Raw genomic sequence first — 22,812 nt, 5'->3', positions numbered from 1 at the left:
GATGCAATCTCAAAAATGACAGAATGATCTCTGTTTGTTTCTAAGGCAAACCATTCAATATCACAGTAATCCGAGTCTATGCCCCAACCAGTAATGCTGAAGAAGCTGAAGTTGAATGGTTCCTAACATGTGTCACCATGTTAGGACACAGCAAAGAGGCAGTTACTCTATTAAGTCAGGAAGGGTCCTTACTGGGAACTGAATTAACTGGAACTTCACCTTGGATTACCCAGCCCCCAGAACTGTGAGAAATAAATTTACGTTGTTTAAGTGAAGTGAAAGTTACTCAGTCGTGTTCAAGTCTTTGAGACCCCATGACTGTACAGTCCCTGGAACTCTCCAGGCCAGAATACTGAAGTGGGTAGCCTTTCCCTTCTCCAGGGGATCTTCCCAACCCAGGGATTGAACCCAGGTCTCCGACATTGCAGGCAGATTCTTTACCAGCTGAGCCACAAGGGAAGCCCTTTAAACCACCTTGTATATGGTGTTTTGTTATGGCAGCCCAACCAGACTAGGAGAATGTTCATAGGTAAGCAGCTTTGGTTGGGGTCAGAAAGTCAAGACATGCTTCAAAATGAAGAGAGGGTCCCCCTAAATGACCCCTAAGTCTGGGGAGCTACAGGGTTTCTACTTTACTAACATGGGGTGTATGAGTCTGGGGACAGATATCAACTTCCCAGGACCAAGTGCTACCCTCTGTGGAGTTGCCTTTCTGCTCATCCCCAAGCAGCACTCAGCCTTCCTCTAAATACATGTCAAACCAATGTTTAAAGAACATCTGTTTGAAGAGGTACCAAATTATTAGCTGCCTAAATCCCCTACAGGCCTACATTTGGTCCAATCTTGGCCAACTGTCGTCCTTCATACCTCAATATTATAGCCGATGCCATGGGCCTTACACATATGGAGAAAACATAGTGGAAAAACAGAGAGAGACTCTCGTGTCTCAGCTGGGTGCTCATCACTGCATAGCGACTGGTTGCCTGTGACTGGAAAAAAAAAAAACAAAACAGCTGAATGTCAGACTTTTTACAAAATATATAAACTTAAAATATTTTAAAAATTTCTTTACTTTTTTGGCTGTGCTGGGTTTTTGTTGCTCTGTGCAGGCTTTCTCTAGTTGCAGTGGGCAGGGGCTACTCTTCATTGCAGTGCGTGGGCTTCTTATTGCACTGGCCTCTCTTGCTGCAGAACATGGGCTCTAGGGCTTGTGGGCTTCAGTAACCATGGCCCATGGGCTTAGCTGCTCCATGGCACGTGGGATGTTCCCAGACCAGGGATTGAACCCATGTCCCCTATATTGACAGGTGAATTCCTAACCACTGGACCACCAGGGAAACCCTAAATAGAATTTTAATCTCAGAATAATTGTGGATTAAGAGAAAAGTTGCAAAGATTATACAGAGAATTCCTGTATAACCCACACCTAGTTCCCCTGCTTTTGACAAGGCACATTGATGTGGTACATGTACATGATGTTTGTCATGACTAAGGAACCAAATCGCCACATTACTGTTAAGCCCATACTTTATTTGGATATAATTACTTTCCCCCTAATTCCCATTTTCTGTTCCAGGATCCCCTCCACCTTATATTTGTCATGTCTTCTGTGACAGTTTCTCAGTCTCACCTAACAGTTTTGAGGGGTACTGATCTGGTCCCATCACTTCATGGGAAATAGATGGGGAAACAGTGGAAACAGTGTCAGACTTTATTTTTTGGGGCTCCAGAATCACTGCAGATGGTGACTGCAGCCATGAAATTAAAAGACACTTACTCTTTGGAAGAAAGGTTATGACCAACCTAGATAGCATATTGAAAAGCAGAGACATTACTTTGACAACAAAGGTCCGTCTAGTCAAGGCTATGGTTTTTCCAGTGGTCATGTATGGATGTGAGAGTTGGACTGTGAAGAAAGCTGAGCGCCGAAGAATTGATGCTTTTGAACTGTGGTGTTGGGGAAGACTCTTGAGAGTCCCTTGGACTGCAAGGAGATCCACCCAGGCCATTCTGAAGGAGATCAGCCCTGGGTGTTCTTTGGAAGGAATGATGCTAAAGCTGAAACTCCAGTACTTTGGCCACCTCATGCGAAGAGTTGACTCATTGGAAAAGACTCTGATGCTGGGAGGGATTGGGGGCAGGAGGAGAGGGGACGACAGAGGATGAGATGGCTGGATGGCATCACCAACTTGATGGACGTGAGTTTGAGTGAACTCCGGGAGTTGGTGATGGACAGGGAGGCCTGGCGTGCTGCGATTCATGGGGTCGCAAAGAGTAGAACATGACTGAGCAACTGAATTGAACTGAACTGATCAGGTATATTGTAGGATATCCCTCAATTTAGGGATGTCTGATATTTTTTTCATGGTTAGATGAGGGTTGTTGGTTTTGGAGAGAGAGGGAAACTGCTACTTTCATCACTTCATATCAACATGACTTATCACTATGATGCCAACCATGGTCCCCTGGCTAAAATAGTTTTCATTAGATTTCTTGCTGTAACGATTCCTTCCATCTTTCCATACTGTGCTCTTTGGCAACAAATAATTAAAATATACTTCACCTCCTTGAAGGGACCAATGCTAGAGCTTTAATTCCAACTGCTTTCTTTGTTTGGGAAATTGCTATTCTTTATCTTGCTTGCCTATCAATGAGAGCTATCCCAAAGAGACTGGTTATAGTAGGTCCAAAGTATTTCAACTATAGTATCTCCTAAAATACTGGGAATTTAATATGCACAAAAGAAAGTATTGGTTCCTGATAGTTTCATAGCATGTCCTTCATGAAATGTGATATTTGCCTTTGACAATTATCTCTGTTTGTCCTTGGGTAAATGGAAATTTGGAAAAGTGCTCATAGAGCCGTGGCCAACCTTACTGCATAAAAGTGGCTACACATGGCCCAGATTTTGAACTCTGGGGACCCTCAGGTGCTGGGCAACTGCCTGATCACGTGCAGTGACTTGAAATAGGAGAAGGAAAAGGGGTGCTGCTGGCTCCCTGCTGCTTCACAGCTGGTTGCAAGGATCCTAACGACCTGACACACTATCTTTGTGAAACCCCAGGCCCCCTGTCTGCCTCTGAGCTATTGCAGGGAACTGCGGCTGACGGAGTGAGTACCCAGCAGAAAATAAACATCCTTTCCCCCCCAGCTCACACACACACAGATTTCATGTTCATCTTTTGTGACATATGTCCCCCGCATATTGTGTTTTTTTCTTTAAACATTTACATAGTGTATCTGATGGTCACGTTATCTGTAGTAGTAATTAAGCCCACACACAAGCAGGGTCCACATCTCCAAAAATGTTAGGCTCCCACAGGCTAATGCATCGAGCTGTGCACCACCATCCCCACCCCCGCCCCGGTATAATCCCCACTTGGAGCCACTGGGAATTCTGCTTTTACAAAAGAAAATCTATTTGACCATCTATTGTCTCACAGCTGTACTTTGTTATCTCCCTAACCTATTATGAGTTGTTCTCCTGGCTGGCACCCTGTCATGACTGGGAGTTTTCTGAGGGCAGGCACTGTTTGGCTTCATCATGTCCAGGCTGGACATGATGCTAGTGTTCAGTATTTCTTGAAAGAATGGATGCATGAAATAAAGCAAGTGGACTGCACTTCTCTCAGACTGAAGAGGCACTTCAAAGGATGTAATTCAGGAGACTTACAGTCACGGAGAGCTTTGGGGCAGAAACAGAGATTGATTCACAAAACGGGACAGTCACACATGCTCTAGAAAATGACAGCTCAGGACAGTCATCCCAGGCTTTGCCCCTAGAGGACATCTTTTGGAGGACAATGTAGCTCTGGCAGAGATAATTGGAGGGTAACAAGAACTGGCTAAGAGAAGCTCTGGCTCAGCCATGCAATCAGTCTGGGGGAGCATGACCACCATGCCTGCTCACCCTGCCATGCCAGGCTGTGCCACACTCCTGCCTTCACAGCAAAGGCCCAGAAGCCTGAGCTCTTGTGTATGGAAGTGAGCTGTAAATACTCTGAAATTCCATTGTGGTTACTGAGCATGTAATTGCGTGGTAATTACCATGAATTCACAAGATAATTCCAAGGTTATTTTTGTCTTCTAAACTTGTCTTATGCTGCTATAGTATATAAACTAGCAAACCCAAGATCAGGCACCAGTCAGTGAGGGAGAGAGACGGGCAGGCATCTAATACCAGGATCCAGCTCAGTGCACATCTTGGCTCCAAAGCGAGGCAGAAGAGCTCACTGTTCAGTATTACTGGACAGCAACTATCCTGAGGTTTCTTCCACTCTATGGAGACAGACTGCAGTTCCCCTCTTCCCAGACCTGGGCTTGTGATTCATATGGAATTGGAAAGAAACACCAGGATATTTGATATATGTCTCCAAGTAATGTCTTCTTTTCCATGACCATCCCCATCCTAGTCCAGACCATTGTAGCCTACTAGGGAGATGCAGGTACAAGCAGAATTCAGTAGTGGAGAGGTTAAACAGAGACAGAATGACCAAAGATCAAAACCTGACTAGGCCACTTACTGACTGTGTGATCTTGAATATGTCATTTAACTTCTCTGACTTCTGATGATTAAACAAACACCTAGTACTTGATACACAGTAGCTACTATTATTTTTGCTGTTTCTTTGAAGACTTCCACAGGGCTTGGGAGCATTGTAGACCTATACCAAATGTAATTTTCCAGGCTGTTCCTTCCTCAACTGGTACCTGGGATATTGAGCATTACGACCATAATTTAATGTTTTCCAAACTCGATTGGTCAATGCTCTGAACTCTTCAGTGTCTCCTTCTTGCCTTCAAGACTCCCCAACTTTCTCAGTCACTTTTCCCCGATCACTTTTCCCACTCCCATAATCTCTGTCCCAGCCCAGCTGGTTCATAATAGACCACAGTCTCTCTTCAGCTACTGTCCTTTCTGCTGGAGAGGGTCTCCCTCTCCTTGTCACATGGTGACTGCCTTAGTCTGTAAGGCCAGACCAAGTTCTGTGTTCTGAGCAAAGTGTTCTGTGTCCCCACCTGTCCACAATTGTTTCTCCTGAGAACCCCAGCAGCAGGTTAAGGGACTATCACTCAAAAGGCATTTAAATGAGAACTCATGGTTTTCCTTTGTGTGTGCACCATCTATTTTATATTTCTTTTCAACTCTTCAAGGACAGGGACTTTGCCAAATGTCCCTGTATCCTGGATGCTTTGTGAAATTCCTAGCTTAAGTGCTTAATAAATGTGTTATAGTAATGCAAATAAAGATGAACATACATGATACACCTATATTTTTAAAAGACTTAACCAAGTCTGCAGTCTCTATAGGCAAAAACAGCCAACGATCTAGGGTTGTCTTTAATTCAGACTGACAGCATAGATGACAGTGTTGTCTCGAGGATTAGATGAGTTCATAAAGACCTTGGAACAGCGTCTGGCACAGAGTAAGCACTCAGAAACAAGCTAGCTCTTATTAACATTTGTTAAGCTAAATTACTTCACAAATAAGATAAAATACTTGAAATTAAACAACCAACCAGTAAATCTTTTCAACAGAAAGGGACTTCAATCAGAAAACCTGGGCTTTTCTACTTACTTAACTTTATGATCTTGGGCAGCTCACTTACCTTTACCTTTAGCCTTACTTTCCTTTAATCTATAAAATGAGTATGATAGCCCATGTCTTAATTATTCTTGGGATTATCATGGGGATCAAATAAGCTCAGTTAAGTTGCTCAGTTGCATCAGACTCTTTGTGACCCCATGGACTGCAGCACGCCAGGCATCCCTGTCCATCACCAACTCCCGGAATTTGCTTAAACTCATGTTCATCAAGTCGGTGATGTGTTTCAAACATCCCATTCTGTGGTCCTCTTCTCCTCCTGTCTTCAATCTTTCCCAGCATCAGGGTCTTTTCCAATGAGTCAGTTCTTCACATCAGGTGGCCAAAATATCAGACTTTCAACTTCTGCATCAGTCCTTCCAATAAATATTCAGGACTGATTTCCTTTAGGATTGACTGGAACTCCCTTCAGTCCAAGGGACTCTCAAGAGTCTTCTCCAACAGTACAGTTCAAAAGCATCAATTCTTCAGTGCTCAGCTTTCTTTATGGTCCAACTCTCCTCTTACATCTATACATGACTACTGGAAAAACCATAGCTTTGACTAGATGGACCCTTGTTGGCAAAGTAATGTCTCTTTTTTTTTAATATGCTGTCCAGATTGGTCATAGCTTTTCTTCCAAGGAGCAGGTGTCTTTTAATTTCATGGCTGCAGTCACCATCTGCAGTGATTTTGGAGCCCAAAAGAATAAAGTCTGTCACTCTTTCCATTGTTTCCCTATCTATTTGCCATGAAGTGATGGAACCAGATGCCATGATCTTCGTTTTTTGACTGTTGTTTTAAGCCAGCTTTTTCACTCTCCTCTTTCACTTTCATCAAGAGGCTCTTCAGTTCCTCTATGCTTTCTGCATATCTGAGGTTATTGATATTTCTCCCAGCAATCTTGGTTCCATCTTGTGCTTCATCCATCCCGGCATTTCCTATGATGTACTCTGAATAGGGTGACAAAATACAGCCTTTCCCAATTTGGATCCAGTCTGTTGTTCCATGTCCCATTCTAACCGTTGCCTCTTGATCTGCATACAGATTTCTCAGGAGGCAGGTCAGGTGGTCTGGTATTCCCATCTGTGTAAGAATTTTCCAGAGTTTGTTGTGATCCACACAGTCAAAAGTTTTGGCATAGTCAATAAAGCAGAAATAGATGTTTTTCTGGAACTCTCTTGTTTTTTCTATGATCCAACAGTTGTTGGCAATTTGATCTCTGACTCTTCTGCCTTTTCTAAATCCAGCTTGAACATCTGGAAGTTCATGGTTCATGTACTGTTGAAACCTTACTTGAAAAATTTGAGCATTACTTTGATACCATGTGAGATGAGTACAAATGTGCAGTAGTTGGAACATTCTTTGGCATTGCCTTTCTTTGGGATTGGAATAAAAACTGACCTTTTCCAGGACTGTGGCCATGGATGACTTTCCCAAATTTGCTAGCATATTGAGTACAGCACTTTCACGTATCATCTTTTAGGACTTGAAATAGCTCAGCTGGAATTCCATCATCTCCGTTAGCTTTGTTTGTAGTGATGCTTCCTAAGGCCCACTTGACTTCAGACTCCAGTATGTCTAGCTCTAGGTGAGTAACCACACCATCATGGTTATTTGGGTCATTAAGATCTTGTTTGTATAGTTCTTCTGTGTATTCTTGCCACCTTTTCTTAACATCTTCTGCTTCTGTTAGGTCCATACCATTTCTGTCCTTTATTATGCTTGTCTTTTCACAAAATGTTCCCTTGGTATCTCTGATTTTCTTGAAGAGATCTCTAGTCTTTCCCATTCTGTTGTTTTCCTCTGTTTCTTTGCACTGATCACTGAGGAAGGCTTTCTTATCTCTCCTTGCTATTCTTTGGAACTCAGCATTCAGATGGGTATATCTTTCCTTTTCTCCTTTGCCTTTGGCGTATCTTCTTTTCTCAGCTGTTTGTAAGGCCTCCTCAGATAACCATTGTGCCTGTTTGCATTTCTTCTTCTTGGAGATGATTTTGATCGCTGCCTCCTATACAATGTCACAAACCTCCGTCCATAGTTCTTCAGGCACTCTGTCTATCGGATCTAATCCTTTGAATCTATTTGTCACTTCCACTGTATAATAGTAAGGGATTTGATTTAGGTCATACCTTAATGGTCTAGTGGTTAAATAAGCTCACATCTATTTAAAGTATAAAGCATTATACAAATTATAACAAATAGAAAGCATCATTTTTAACCAACTTGCTTCTAATGCTGTAAAATCCATTTACGTTTACCAAGGGAGTCATAATCTAAATGGGTTTTATTGCATCAGAAGACTCCTCCACAACCATCTGGACCATTCAGGGCTCACTGAGTCCTGGCCTAGCTCAGAGCAGATTAGGAGCCCATGGATAATGGTAATATGTCTGCAAATAACCTCATCACACAGGGAGATGAAGCCTCTTTCGGAAGAAGACTTTTTCCATGGCTTCACTCAGAGATTTCTTCAGGGATGAGCTGAAGCTGTACTCTGGGGTTGAATCATTGACTCTCAGCCAACACAAGGCAGGTTGGGTAGCAGAATGGTCAGACACACAAGCCTGGGCATAATTCTGGTGCACACACTTGCTTGTTGAGTGACTTTCCACAAGTTGCTTAACATTTCTTATCTCAGTCTTCCTATCTAAAAATGAGCATAATAATAGCACCTGTCTCATATATTATGTTGTATAAAGATTTATGTAAAGCACTTGGTTAAAGTACCTGGTGAGGAGTAAAGGCTCAGTGTATTTTGGATATTATTATCATGTTATTATATGCATTATAGTTCTATGCTGGCCTATCTTGGTCCTTTGCAAAACTTAGAGCTCTTTACTACTTATCCTTATATCCCCTGTGCTTAGCAGAATGCTTGGCACAAAGTAGGTGAACTTACTTCCAGTTGATTCTGGCTGAAAGTTTTGACTGATAGCTAAGGTGTGGCTGGTGAGGACTCGCAATGTGACCTTGTCACAACAGTGTTATGCCTTTCTAAAAGACTCTTCAAGAAAAAGACCTTTAAATGGAAGGCTATGGGGATGGGCCCTTCCTGTGTCTCCTTACAGGGCAAATTCCCCATCCACCGGCCTCACTGTACATCAGGGTGCCTAGGTCAGGCTTGAAACAGAGTCCTACTGTACATACAGGCCCCATAAAAAGTAAATGCCTCAGGAGACTCTAGGGGTCATTTAGACCTCCCCTATTTTGCAAAACAGGAAACTGAGGCCCGAGAAAGGATCAGAATTCCTGACCCCTGACTTCCAGTGCAGTCATGTTCTCTCCAAATTCCCACTGGCCACGTTTGGAGTGTGTGGGAATTTCAGAGATTAGCCTTTTCTAGGAAAACAAGGGGGAAAAATATAGAAGGCAAAATATTACTGGTAGAAGTCTAGTTTTATTAAACTACCTTTCTAAATCACAATCTAACAAGAACGCTTCAAGCTAAATAAAGGAAGCTTGAAATACTCCTTTTCACTGGAGAATATAATTTTGCTTCAACCACAATTTAAATTGATTTAGTTCTGAGCACCAGCACTTGAAGTGTGGAGCACATTCTATTTTCGCCATGATACTTGCTTTGACAGTGATGCATTTCAGTTGACATAGTTGAAATCCTTATGTAATAAATCTCTGCCTGAAAATTAATCATGTTTATAATATTCTGAGAATTAATAACACCCATTGCTCAAATCATTAACTTAAAAAAGGAGCTTCCAAAATCTGTTCTCGGCAGTAAGGGACCACAAATAAATGAATGTTTGATAAAATAATCCAAGTAGCAGTTTAACAAGCGTAAACTTGAATGTGGTGGCAATAACACAGAACTATTGTTTAAGGGTTGGCAGAGGCTGATGAGGTTCTTATTTCAGTTACGAAGCAGGCATCCACATGCATAATGAACTGCTCTCTGAATTATTAATGTGTTGCTTATTTAGCCTCATCTGTCTAGAAGATAATGTATCCTAACTCTAATGAGTGATTGGTTTTGTACATAATTACAGTAGCAGCAGTAGTGGGGAAATGTGTGCCTTCAAAGAAGGAATTCTAAAAATAAAGTCATCACATAAACTCTGCTGTTGTTGCATTCTATCAAAATCAAACCCGAAGCGTTGGAGAATTCATAATAAATTACAGGAGACAGAATCATTATTAACATCATAATTTAACACAAAAGGTTTTACTTAATCATTCATTACAGATCATGTGCTGTTAAAATGCTTATAAATGACTGGGGTTGTTTTAAGATGTTTGCAGAAATGATCCCTTTTGGCCACCTCACCAGCTACGGTGTGGAGGGTCCATTGAGAGAGAAGAACAGTAAAAACGGGTAGAAAAGGATAACAATTTATGTCCACTCTGACAGAATGTTAATTAAAAGTTAAAAAGCCGTTAGGTGACTCCTTTTCATTTTCAAAACACACACGTCTGGGACTCATCTGATCTTGTTTCCACCTTCAAGTGGTTATTTGTGGAGGACACTGGACCAGAAGTCCATGCACGTGGTCTGCTGCTGCTAAGTCGCTTCAGTCGTGTCCAACTCTGTGCGACCCCATAGATGGCAGCCCACCAGGCTCCCCCGTCTCTGGGATTCTCCAGGCAAGAACACTGGAGTGGGTTGCCATTTCCTTCTCCAATGCATGAAAGTGAAAAGTGAAAGTGAAGTCTCTCAGTCGTGTCCAACTCTTAGTGACCCCATGGACTGCAGCCCACCAGGCTCCTCTGTCTAAACGGGTCTAAATGGGAGTGATTGGCCACCTCTTTCTACTAAGGGGACAATAGCTCTTCTTAGAGTTCAGAAAAGTTTTTGCTTTCCCCCTGCACAGCATATTATTTAAAGGAATAGGCCCAAACTGGAAATCTTTTCTAGGCACTCACTCTGAACGCGCCCTCATTATCGCTAGGTCTATCTGTGTGTTTCCTTTTTCTTGTCTTCTGGTTTGTCAGCTGACTGAGTGTAAACTTGACGGCATCAGTCTGTTCACACTTGTTCAGGAGCTTCACTTTGGCTGTAAATTGCACCATGTGCATGCGTGCATGCTTCCTTTAAAACCTTCCCATCACATGTACACATACGCACGGGAGCACGTGTGTACACATGTGCACAGTGGCACTAGAGTGAGAACGTCCATTTATCTTTCTACAACCAAAAGTACTTCCAGTTTGTCTCTCCCTCAGTAAACCTGCATAGCTCTTCTTCAGTGATTGTAGAGATATTTGATTTACTGAAGATCATAATGCTTCCCTCTTGAGTGCAGACAATTCCTGAAAATGTTTAAAACTCTTGATCACAGGAGAATTCCTGTATGTTGCCTTTAGCTAGGATTGAAATCTATAGGCAAGAAGGGGAAGATGGGAGAGTGCTTCTAATTCCAAGTGAAGCCTCTGCTTGCAGGTTTCTGAAGCAACATATTTAAATGCAGCGAATTGTCTTTGGAAGTCTTGCACTGAATACTAACTCAGCTTCCAGCTTCCTTTGGGAAATGGCATGGAGTTAGGTTTGCTAAGCCAGAAGGTATCAAATTCTACTCCTCTCCCTCCCTCTGGCACTGAACTTAGAGTCTTGTAAAGGTCCTTTTGGTGAGGTCAGGGGAACAGGTGGGACCAAACCTGGGATATCCCTAGCAAGGTCCTAGGTCTGTTTCTCATCCCTAGTCCAATTCTGCTTCTCGTCTTAATAAGCAAAGAGATCTAAGGGATTCGCATGAACAAGGGTATCTCACAGGACAAGTGAATTGAGGAGAAGAAGGAGGAGGCTGCTGCTTGAGCCCCCCAAGACATCTGGCACCCTTTTCAGGCTACCCTTCCAAGTGTATGCTGAGTTCCTGCTAAGGAAGTTGATATAGGGATCCTTGGCAGAGTCAAAAAAGGGTTCTCTAAACCCAGAAGTGTCTCTTGGATCCAAAGAGACTCAAGAGAGAGGCAGCAGCTACTGCTCTGTAATGATATCTCTAGGGAATAGGTGTGGGGGTTCTATTAACCACTGGCATTCCTCTTTTATCTGCTTGACATATTCACATCTCAAGTAGGGCTTCATTTGCAAAAAGGGCACAAAGCTCACTATTGTGAGAGGAGGCAGAAGAAACCCTCTGGCATTGTCAGAGCAGCTGTGGCTTAAGCCCCAATCTGCTCGCATATCCCACCTATAGGAAGGGCCATCTGGTCCTCTTGACCTTTGCACTCCTTCCCCAGGACCAACCTAGCCCACTGTCCCCATAGAGGTTTACCCTTTGTTACCCAGAGTCCTGAGGTTCATAAACCTTAACCAGTGCCAGAACTACTGCCTCCAGCCCCCTAGAGATAGACTAGTGACGAGATGGGAGACTGGGCCATGGATCATGAGGGGCCTCATCAAACAAGCTGAGAAGTTGGGATTTTCCCAAAAATGACAGGAGTCATTTCAGAATCATAAGTAGGGGAGTAACATGCTCAGATTTGCCTTGACTGCCTTGACTACCTTGAGAGGAGGCAGGGAATCTTAGTGAGAAGCTATTATAACACTAGTGTGAGACCCTGAAAGCTGAAATGAAGGCTCTATCTTTGATGGGGAGAGGAAGGGTCAGAGTTGAGGCATTTTAGCAGCAGGCATCAACTTGAGCTGCTTGCTGACTGGATGCTGGGACATAGGGTGACTAATCAGCTTCTGGCCCAACTCACCAAGAGGAAGTATAAGGAAGGAGAGACCACGAGTGCAATTATTGGTAGTTTGAGCCTGAAGACTCTCCAACATTCTGTTGAATGTGGAATTGAGGAGTCGGAGGCTCAAAAAAGAGATTTGGGCTAGAAAAATACAGGTTTGCTTGGAAGCTTCTGGTAACTGCAGCAGTGGATATAGATATACTTGTCCTGGGAAGTGAGCTGAGAAGAGAACAGAGGGGAACACCCAGACATCCAGCCCTGGAAAGCCCCATGCTCTTCCGTCCTTCCACATGGTGCTTTTCCCCATTTCTACAATCCCAGTTCCTACAGAATGCTGCCTCCCCTCTCCTACATTCCTGTGCCAGAAGCCCATTTGGGGAGATTCAAAGATTTGCCTGAAATTCTTTCTTCCCTCTGGACCCATGGAGCTTGGCACACAACCGGAGCTCAGTAAATGGCACTGAGGAGAATCAGGAGGCATCATTGGTCACTTACCGGCCCTTTGTGAACATTTAGGTTGTTCATTTTCTTGTCTTTCTTGGGAGCAAAGCGGGGCACTTCAAGGGTGCTCAAACTGCAATCCAGGTGGCCATTGGTCAAGTATAAGGTGAGCTGAGTCAGGGCCAGCTGATCACTGTACGAGAGATTGAGGCCTGTTGCCCACACCTGCGTACAACAGGAACCACAGAAGTGAGGGTACGAACCGTCAGCAGGAGAGAAGGCCCCCACCATCCATGACCGCCCCGAACCACCCTGAACCACACCAGACCCGACTACGCCAGTGAATACGTGACTTAAGATGCTCTTGCTCATGTTTCTCCTTTGTTCAACAGAAGGATAGAGCCTTCAATCTGATTCTTGTTGGAAGATTCAAGGTTCCTGTGGGGGCTTTACACAACTGGAGATACCTGGCCAAGATAATCTGATGGAGAGGCCTGGTTCTGAAAGTCTCCTGTACCCTTTGATTTTTCTGCCTGTGGTTGGCCATTTCTAAAGTGGCCAGTGCAAGGCTTTCAACTGAGAAATGAAGTTGGATGGGAACTCCAGAGGATGGGGAGTTACAGGGGAGCAGACAGAGAAGGCAAAGGGTGAGTAAATATTAGAAAAGGGCAGTTTGCCCTGGCTTCAGAAAAAGCATTGCTGGCTTCTCTGGGAATTGCAATATGATTCTTCTTTTTTTTGGAGGGAAAATAACTTTTTTATTGTGGAAAGTTTAAATTTAGTTGGGTTTTTTTTTGTTGTTAAATTGGAGGATAATTGCTTTACAATGTTGTGTTGGTGTTTCTGCAGTATAACAACGCAAATCAGCTATAGTTACATATATATATATAATTCCCCTCCTTCTTGCACCTCCCTCCTCGCTCCCATCCCAGCTCTCTGGGCTGTCACAGAGCACCAGGCTGGGTTCTCTATAATGCAGCAGCTTCCCACTGCTGCTGCTGCTAAGTCACTTCAGTCGTGTCCAATTCTGTGTGATCCCATAGACAGCAGCCCACCAGACTCCCCTGTCCCTGGGATTCTCCAGGCAAGAACACTGGAGTGGATTGCCAATTCCTTCTCCAATGCATGAAAGTGAAAAGTGAAAGTGAAGTCGCTCAGTCGTGTCCGACTCTGACCGACTCCATGGACTGCAGCCCACCAGGCTCTTCTGTCCATGGGATTTTCCAGGCAAGAGTACTGGAGTGGGGTGCCATTGCCTTCTCCAACTAGCTATCTATTTTACACATGATACTGTACATACGTCAATGCTGCTTTCTTAATTCATCCTTTCCTCTCCTACCCTGCTGTGTCTACAAGTTCTCTACATCTGCATCTCTATTTCTTCCCTGCAAATAATTTCATCAGTACTATTTTCCTAGATTCCATATGTTGCAATATGATTCTTAAGGGATGCTTAGGGTTGGCCGATAAGCCTTAGCTCTACCACTATTTTCACCCTAAGAGTACAAGAAAGTAATTTCACCTACCCTATGCCAGGAAACCATGACAGCAGTCACCATAGCTGAATACCAGGGTAATTAGAGGGATGTGTGTGTGCACGCATGCTCAGTTGTTCAGTTGTGTCCAACTCTTTGTGACCGCATGGAATGCAGCCCACCGGGCTCCTCTGTCCATGGAATTTGCCAGGCAAGAATACTGGAGTAGGTTGCCATTTCTTACTCCAGGGGATCTTCCTGACCCAGGGATCAAACTCCTGTCTCCCGTGTTTCCTGCATTAGCAGGTGGATTCTTTACCACTGTGCCTAGAAGGATATTATGATATAATAGAAATTAAAATGCTTTGAGAGACAGATACATGTAAGCAATAAGTTACTCTTAAGTTATTAGATGCTTGATTAATGTCCAGTAACTCCCTTGACAGATACTTACTGAGCATCTACTAGGTGCTAAACTGCTGTTGGCAAAGTGGGGCATGTGCTACCTTCTCCGTGGCAGACCATCCTTAATTTCTCTTGTCACTCCTGCACCCTACACTGAATCCAGAATCCTCCTCAGTTCAGTGCTCAAGGCATATTACTGTGCTAGTCATCTAAGTGTGAAAGGCAGAGACATGGATCCTACACCGAGAAGGGGAAGACTGAATCATATTCCATTAATTATAACACAATGAATACTTGAGGGATGGAACAAAGTGCCACCAAAGCAGGACTGGACAAGTCGGGTTTGGCTAGTGATGTCAGGGCTGCATCATGGAGAAAGTAACCTCTAAGCTTTGACAAGTCACACACATGTGACCAGTCTCCTTGTATCAAGTATCTCCAGTGTGCCAGGGGCTTCACAGACATCTCGGATCTTTATAATAACCTTAAATATAACAGCTCTGTGTCACTGATAAAGAAACAGAGGTTCAGAGAGGTAACCGGGTCTAGGAAGTGGTGGTACTGGGGTTTGAATCCAGTCTGAATCCAGTTCTGCCTGGCACTAAGTCCACCCTCTTGCCCTTCCCTGCTGGAGGAGATGGCATCGATTCTGACCCAGTCCATCCTTACCCTGGACCAGTTTCCCAGTCATACTAAGAGCTAAAGCACAGAGGATCAAACATGTTTTTGTTTAATATCTCCATGCCATGGAAATGTCTTGTGGAGAAAACATGAAGTATTGTGTTTCTGGAGTATGCTGTAATTAGCAGTAATGCATTTTCACTGTAGGACGTTGGAAACTAACACATTTTCATGAAGATTTGATTAAATAGTTTTTCCCCTTAGAAGGCCTACATGTGCCTCACACACCAACTTGGTATGTTAAAATACATAATACATCTGCCCTAGAGTGGACGCCTCTCAAACAAATCTAGCAGTGAGTGACTTGAGTAAGCATTGAATGTAAATGGCATCATTATAAGGATATTAAGAGGTCAGCCTGTCAAGGCCCCTTGCTAAACTGAAGCTAATTTCAGGAGTCATATTCGCACAGTAATGCCCTTTTATAATAGCAAATAAATCACATTTGCAACAATTGTTAAAAACTAACTGCCAAGTATCTGTTGCGGTTGTAAATATCCTATTTGTCAACTTAAATATTTCCTGCTGTATGGCATAAAATGCAAATCAGATGGGGACAGCTACTTTTCCTTAATATGAGAGTGAACTTGCTGTTCTTACATGGTGGGCAATTTTTTTCCAGAGCTTCTATTGATGTTGCAGAGTCCTTGACCAAAGGAATTACATATAACAAACATTACTAATATTATGTTAATAATATTAATGTTTTGGTGATAAGGATTTTAGTGGGAAGCAGAACACAGTAGGGGAACAAGAATCTAAGAGTTGGAGAGCCCGAATCTGGCCCTCGCAACAATGCAAACTTGAAACAGTTATTTAAACTCTCTCAGTCTCAGTATCTTTACATGTAAAAGGCACAAATGATAATACATACAAGAGATTTTGAAAGCAAAATAGAATAAATGCATATAAAATTCCCTTACATATTATAAAGTTCAATACAGATGTTATTGATGAATACTAAACATTTCCTTTAAGAGGAGTAGAATTTTAGGAGACACATTTTCAGTTTTCTATGCAGCTATTTGACTGCCGCATTTAATAGCTATTTTCCCCATCCATAAGCATTGGGTTCAACCTCACAGCTCAATCCACTCTGTGGTTAGGTGTGAACAAGGTTGGTATTACTCTATTTGACCCATGAGAATGCTAAGATCAAAAAGTGGCTTAATGGTTTGCCTAAGATCATAGAGCACAGGCCAGAACTCTGAACTTTTTGTAGACCCAAAGTAATTTTGCTACTCCAGGCTTCCCTAACCCCTTGGTTCACAAAGGAAACAGAACAAATTTCTTCAAGCCTTTTCCTCAACAGCAGGCTTGCCTGAATTGCTCAGATAATTGTTCTGTTCTCCATCTGGTTTTTCTATTGAAGACACTGCCTGAGGCATCTTTGTTTTGCGGACAGGGGTTCCTATTTCCCCCTCTAGACTGTCAGGCCTTTAGGGGAAGCTGCTGAGTCTTTGTCTTCTGAGAGCGCCCAGTGTCTGGGGCAGGCTGGCTCCCAGCAGGGCACAGCAGCACCTCTGAAGTTTTACCGTGAACTCCTCCACAGCCTTTCAGCGACTGGGTCTAAGTGGGGCTCTAGAAGCTGGTTTCAGATTTAAAGGCAGAAAATATTCATTGAGCATCAACTCTGCGCCAGCCCCAGGCTTTCACACATATCTCATTTGGTCCTATTTTGATCTTGGATTTTGCTGTTACCTTTAGAACTCAGTCTCTCTCGACACTGGATACTCCCAACACACTTTAGACGTGAGATGATGCACACAGCACTGTAAAAAGGCACTGTGACTGGGGTGGAGAGAAGTAGATACATTTTTAAATGTTTAGGAGGTGGCTTTGAGGTTACTTTAGGACTTGAAATTACTAGCTTGATAGGTTAATTGGTTAGATTTGAGTGTGAGGGGAAAACACCATTGAAGGTTAGTGCTTGGAAAGACTCTCAGAAATCATCTAATACAGTCAGTTTATTTTATAAATAGAGTAACTCAAGTGTAAGAAGCAAAGTGGTTTGCCCTGGGTTTCAGAGCCAGGTATCAAAGGGGTGGGACAAGAAGCCAAGGTGTATCAGCTTCCCATTATAAAGCACTTGTTGATAGCTGTTTGACTGATTAATGATATTCAAAACCCATTTTGTTAAAAATGACTACAATACTAGAGAGGTTTACATCAAGGCATTAAGAAGCATGAACAACCCAAAAAAATCTTCATCTCAGCATTACTTGTAAAGTTGAAAAATTGCAGCTGTCCAACAGCTGGTCATTGGCTAAGGAGATTATGACACATCCACGCGATGGGAGAGTCTACGACATGATCATTAAAGACAGTGATTGCAAATAACTTTTGATGATGTAGGAAGATACATAAAAGAGCAAGAGAAGGATATAAAGTCATATAGACAATATGACTTCAACTTTGTAAAAATTATATCTAGAAAGGACTAGATGACAATATAACAAATAAAATCAAATAAAAATCTGTTAACATTAGCAGATTTATGGTAAGTAAAATTATATACAAACTCACGTATATTCTTGATCTGCACTATTATTATGGTAGCCATTGGACATGTGTACCTATCAAGCACTTGAGATGTGGTTGGTTCAAATTCAGATGTGGTATAAATGTAAAGGCTTGCCTTGTGGCTCAGCTGGTAAAGAATCTGCCCACAGTGCGGGAGACCTAGGTTCGATCCCTGGGTTGGGAAGATCCCCTGGAGAAGGGAAAGGCTACCCACTCCAGTATTCTGGCCTGGAGAATTCCATGGACTATATAGTCCATGGGGTTGCAAAGAGTCAGACATGATGGAGCGACTTTCACTTTCAGAAATGTAAAATACACACCAGACTTTGAAGAATCAGGAGGTAAAAAAGACTGTGAAATATCTCAATATATTTATATGCAGATTACAAATTGAAATGATACTATACATGGATTACATGTCAAATGATACTATCCTGCTTATGTTAAATAAAACACATTATGTATTAAAATTATTTTAATTGATTTTTCGGTTACATTTTAAAATGAGACTACTTCCCTGGTGGCTCAGAAGATAAAGAATCTGCCCGCAATGCAGGAGACCTGGGTTTGATCCCTGGGTCAGGAAGATCCCCTGGAGAAGGAAATGGCTGCCCACGCTAGTATTCTTGCCTGGGAAGTCCCATGGACAGACATGCGTGGCAGGCTACAGTTCATGGGACTGCAGAGAGTTGGACACTGCTGAGCGACTAAGCGTGACTAGAAAATTAAAATTACACATGTGACTTACATTTGTGGTTAACATTCTATTTCTAATTTGATTGATTGCAAAAAAAGTCCATTGCAGCTCCTTCCAGGGGCAGGGCCAGTGGGGAGAGGGGGCTGGTGGGAGAGGTGCTGCAGAACTCCAGCTCTACACTCCCTGACTGGGCTGGGCTAGACGCAGTCCACAGTGCAGCTGTGGTGGCAGAGCTGGGGCAAGGTAGGCAGAGCACGGGGCAAGGCAAACCAGGAAGCTATAACCACCTCAGTGCTTCTAAACAAGCATATGAGAACTGAAGACAGGGTCAGGCAGAGGCAAGCTTATCCAGAATTGTTCAGTTCCAAGGTTCTGGGTCCTGCTTAGGCTGCAAGCTTTGGGATGAAATGATAATAACATGCTTCTGTGTGGGGAGGTGTGGGAGACAGGGTCCTGGTATTGAGCCCTTTTTGCCTTAGGTGTTCCAGGCAGATGGAGGCCGCCTGCTCACCCCTGCTGTTCCTGCCTCTTTCCTGTGACAGGCAGGATGGATGGGTGGCAGAGGGTATAGATGTGGGCAGATGTGCTCAGGCCCTACATCCTGTGACTATCTCCAAGGGCAAATAAAACAGCAAAGACTTTGGTCTTGCCAACCTTCTCTTTCGGGCATTGGGGTAGGTATGGGATTGAGAGACTAATTGATAGATCAAATAACATTTGTTGAAGAATCAGAGAATTTCAGAGCTGTCAGAGTCTGGAAGTTTTGCAAACCCATCTTTAGGTTTTCTTTCCTCCTCCTTTATTTGTGACGAAAAGAATCTGATGTTCCAGACGGGGTAAGTGACTTGGCTAAAGGCCCTACTCTCAGTACCAGAGTCTAAGACATATATGTGTGACTCTTGGCAAGTCTGGGCCACTTTCCTCCACTAATCAGGGGATAATAGTGAACCCTCCCTCAGCTGCATCTATGAGGCTCACTAGGAAAATTTCTAAGCTTGTATATAATTTTTTTCTATTTTAAAATTTTTATTTATTATAGAACCTTTTATTCTGATAATAAATTTGGAAAAATAATCAGTAGGTTGTAAAGAATATTCAGTCTTTTTTCATTTGAATTTTTAAATTGAGGCATAGTTGATTTACAATACTATGTTAAAGTGCACAGCATAGTGATTCAGTATTTTTACAGATTGTACTCCACTTAAAGTTATTATAAAATATTGATTATATTCCCCATGCTTTAAATATATTCTTGTAGTTTATTTTATACATAATAGTTTGTATCTCTTCATCCCTTATTCCTATCTTGCCCCTCTCCTTGTCCCTCTTCCCACAGGTGACTATTAGTTTGTTCTCTGTATCTGTGAGTCTGTTTCCTTTTTTTTTTTTATATTCAGTAGTTTACTTTTTAGATTTCACACATAAGTGATAACAAACAGTATTTAGCTTCCTCTGACTTATTTCACTAAGCATAATAACCCCCAGGTTCATCCATATTGTTGCTCATGTGGAATTTTTTAAAAAGATAGATCCTCCAACTAAGGCTTCCAAGAGATGCAGCACTGGGAATTCATTCACCACAGAGATAACATCAGGCCTTTAGAACAAAGTGCGATACAAGACCCACCTTCCTCCGCAGCCTGTCGTGGCTGGAGGAGGTGTGCACTACCCCCTGCCCACATCCATGTCTTTATTCACAGTCCCAACATAATAGGAAACCCACTGTTTTCCCAGTGCATTGTTTCTAGAGTGAAACCAAACCCTCAGTCAGACCCACGGCTATGCCTAAGCTGTGGAGGTCAGGCCACCTCTCTGCTGGCTGGTCTATACAGTCATGGGTGGCCAAGGCTCCCCCTGTCCTTACTGATTCGTCTAAAAACAGAGCCAGGGGCTTATTTCTCACTTGTAACTGTGGAGGCTGGGAATCTACTTGAGGGTGCTGAGCAGAGGAGTGCCATGATATAACAGATTTTTAACTGCCCTAGGTGCTGTGGGAGACGAGACCGTGAGATGACAAGGATGGAAACAGGGAGGTCAGAGAGGAGGCTGTTGCAGTAGTCTGGGTGAGAAACGATGGTGGGTGGTTCAGTATGGTGATAGTAGAGGATGGGAGAAGTGGTCTTATTATAGATACACTTCAAAACTAGAACCTAAAGGGCTTTTTGATGGGTTGAATGCAGGTGTGAGAGAAAGAGAGGAATCAAAGATGTCTCCAAGACCTTTGCCTTGAAAAAATGGAAGGGTGGGACTTCACTGGTGATCCATGGTTAAGAATCTGACTGCCAATGTGGGGGACACAGGTTCAATCCCTGGCCCAGGAAGATACCACATGCTGCAGGGCAACTAAGCCCCTGCACCACAACTACTGAAGCTCACACACTCTAGAGCCTGGGAGCCACAACTACCCAGCCCACGTGCCTCAGAGCCTGTGCTCTGCAATAAGAGAAGCCACTGCAATGAGAAGCCCACTCACTGCAATGAGAGAAAGCCCACGCACAGCAACAAAGACCCAGTACAGTCAAAAATAAATAAATAAATATTAAAACAACAACAAAACGGAAGGGTGGAATTACCATGTACTGCGTGGGGCAGATTGCTTAGTTTAAAAATTTAAACTAAGAATAGTTTAAAGGACAAAATTAAGATTTCAGGCTTGGGAGTGTTAAGTGTGAGATGACTTTGTTGAATGGTGTTCTAGAGGATGGGACAGGATTTCAGGCACCTTTTCTCCTTTCTCAGCTACAAAATCAGAAGAATGTGCTTGGCTGGGTTGGGGGGATAAAGCAGAATCAGTCCCTGTCGGGAGGTGTTTTCTCTCTGTTGTTACTTTTGGGCTTTATCTCTCCCTGGTGGAAGAGAGGCAAGGTCTGCAGGACATGAGGCCTTCCCTAGGGGACAAGCTTCTCACTAGGTTTAGGTCAAGATGAAATAAGGCTGAGAACGGCAGGGGAAGCTTGGTAAGGAAAAGAAGTGATGGCGGCTTGAAAGCAATAGAGACCTTGAGGGAGGCAGATGTCTTTACTGGATGGATAGAGCGCTGGACCAGAGTTTCAGGACCTCAGTAGGAGGGAGTGTTGACCTTGCCCCTTGCTGTCTGTGTAATCTTAACTTTCTTCGCTCTCTGGGCCTCAGATTCCTTGTCTGTTAACACAGACTAATGTTCATTATCTCTGAGGGTTGTTGTGAAGATCCAGTGACTACATGATATGAGACTATTATCATAGGGTCTGGCAGAAACAAATCTGGATTTGTTCCCTTTGTGACTGCCAGGAACAGAGTCTGGGGTGGAAGTAAGAACTTACTTGCCTGGCTCTTGACTCTGGTATTCTTGCCTGATTCTCAGGCACAGGGTGCACATTTAACTCTTCTCAGATGCTGTTTAAAAATAGGTTCCAGAATCCCATCTATTATACAGAGAACACACTTTCTTAAGTGTTAGTTGCTCAGTTGTGTCTGACTCTGTGCGACCCCTTGGACTGTAGCCTACCAGGCTCCTCTGCCCATCAGGATTCTTCAGGCAAGAATACTGGAGTGGATAGCCATTCTCTTCACCAGGGGATCTTCCCAACCCAGGGAAGCAGCTACTAAGTGAGATGTCTTCCCATCTTGATCACTGAGTTGCTAGACAGCATCAAACTCTCCATTGTGGTAAACAACACACCTGATGCTTAATTTTAAGGAAGGTGGTACACTGCGCTGTAATTTTACTTAGGAAAATATTGCTGTGATTATGATTTTGGGGAAGAATTGTTTGTATTACATAAAAATATCAGTAGACAGGCACAGGGGACTGCAGCCTCTTGGCATGTTGCCACCTAGTGGTGGCTTCTGAGATGGCCCAGTCTCTCAGAGAGGTGAACTGCAGTTTCTGCTGGTTGGGGCAGTCACCCTGGGCCCTGATCAACAGTTGAGACTCCTAGTATTCATCTCGGAAGCCTTCCAATATATTAATTCTATATATCGTTCTCGGCACAGTTAAAATCACAGCTCCACAAGACTTTCTCAGAGCAACCAGAGTTCTCTCTCCCACCCATCTGGCCACTACCTGATGTTGGGCCCTTGGAGTTCATGGGGCTAAAGGCAGCGACAAATCTGGGCCCTGCTACTTAGCACTCAGGGCCATGTAGTCCATCATGCCTAGGGCCTCCGTGATTTTCAAAGGCCTTAAAAATACATGGATTCTGGAAAAAATAAAAAGTTACGGGCCCCTAATATGAAAACTATCAAATAACAATGTATCAACAAAATTGACATGTCAGTGAAAGTGAAAGTGAAGTCGCTCAGTCGTGTCCGGCTCTTTGTGACCCCGTGGACTGTAGCCCACCACATGTCAGTTAAATGGAACACAACTCTTACACAGTTAC

General features: G+C 43.2%; 1 protein-coding gene across 1 annotated transcript in view; it reads right to left on the bottom strand.

Moving 5' to 3' along the window:
• Positions 1–22,812, bottom strand: part of IQCH (IQ motif containing H) — a 217,321-nt gene that overhangs the window by 9,321 nt on the left and 185,188 nt on the right. Inside the window, 3 exon segments of the mRNA XM_027553044.1 lie at positions 868–914; positions 917–989; positions 12,722–12,892. Coding sequence (XP_027408845.1) covers positions 868–914; positions 917–989; positions 12,722–12,892 — 291 coding nt within the window.

This window comes from Bos indicus x Bos taurus, chromosome 10, assembly GCF_003369695.1.
Source record: "Bos indicus x Bos taurus breed Angus x Brahman F1 hybrid chromosome 10, Bos_hybrid_MaternalHap_v2.0, whole genome shotgun sequence".
NCBI lineage: Eukaryota > Metazoa > Chordata > Mammalia > Artiodactyla > Bovidae > Bos > Bos indicus x Bos taurus.
Note: the sequence above shows the minus strand (reverse complement) of the source record. Positions and strands in the feature narration are given on the sequence as shown.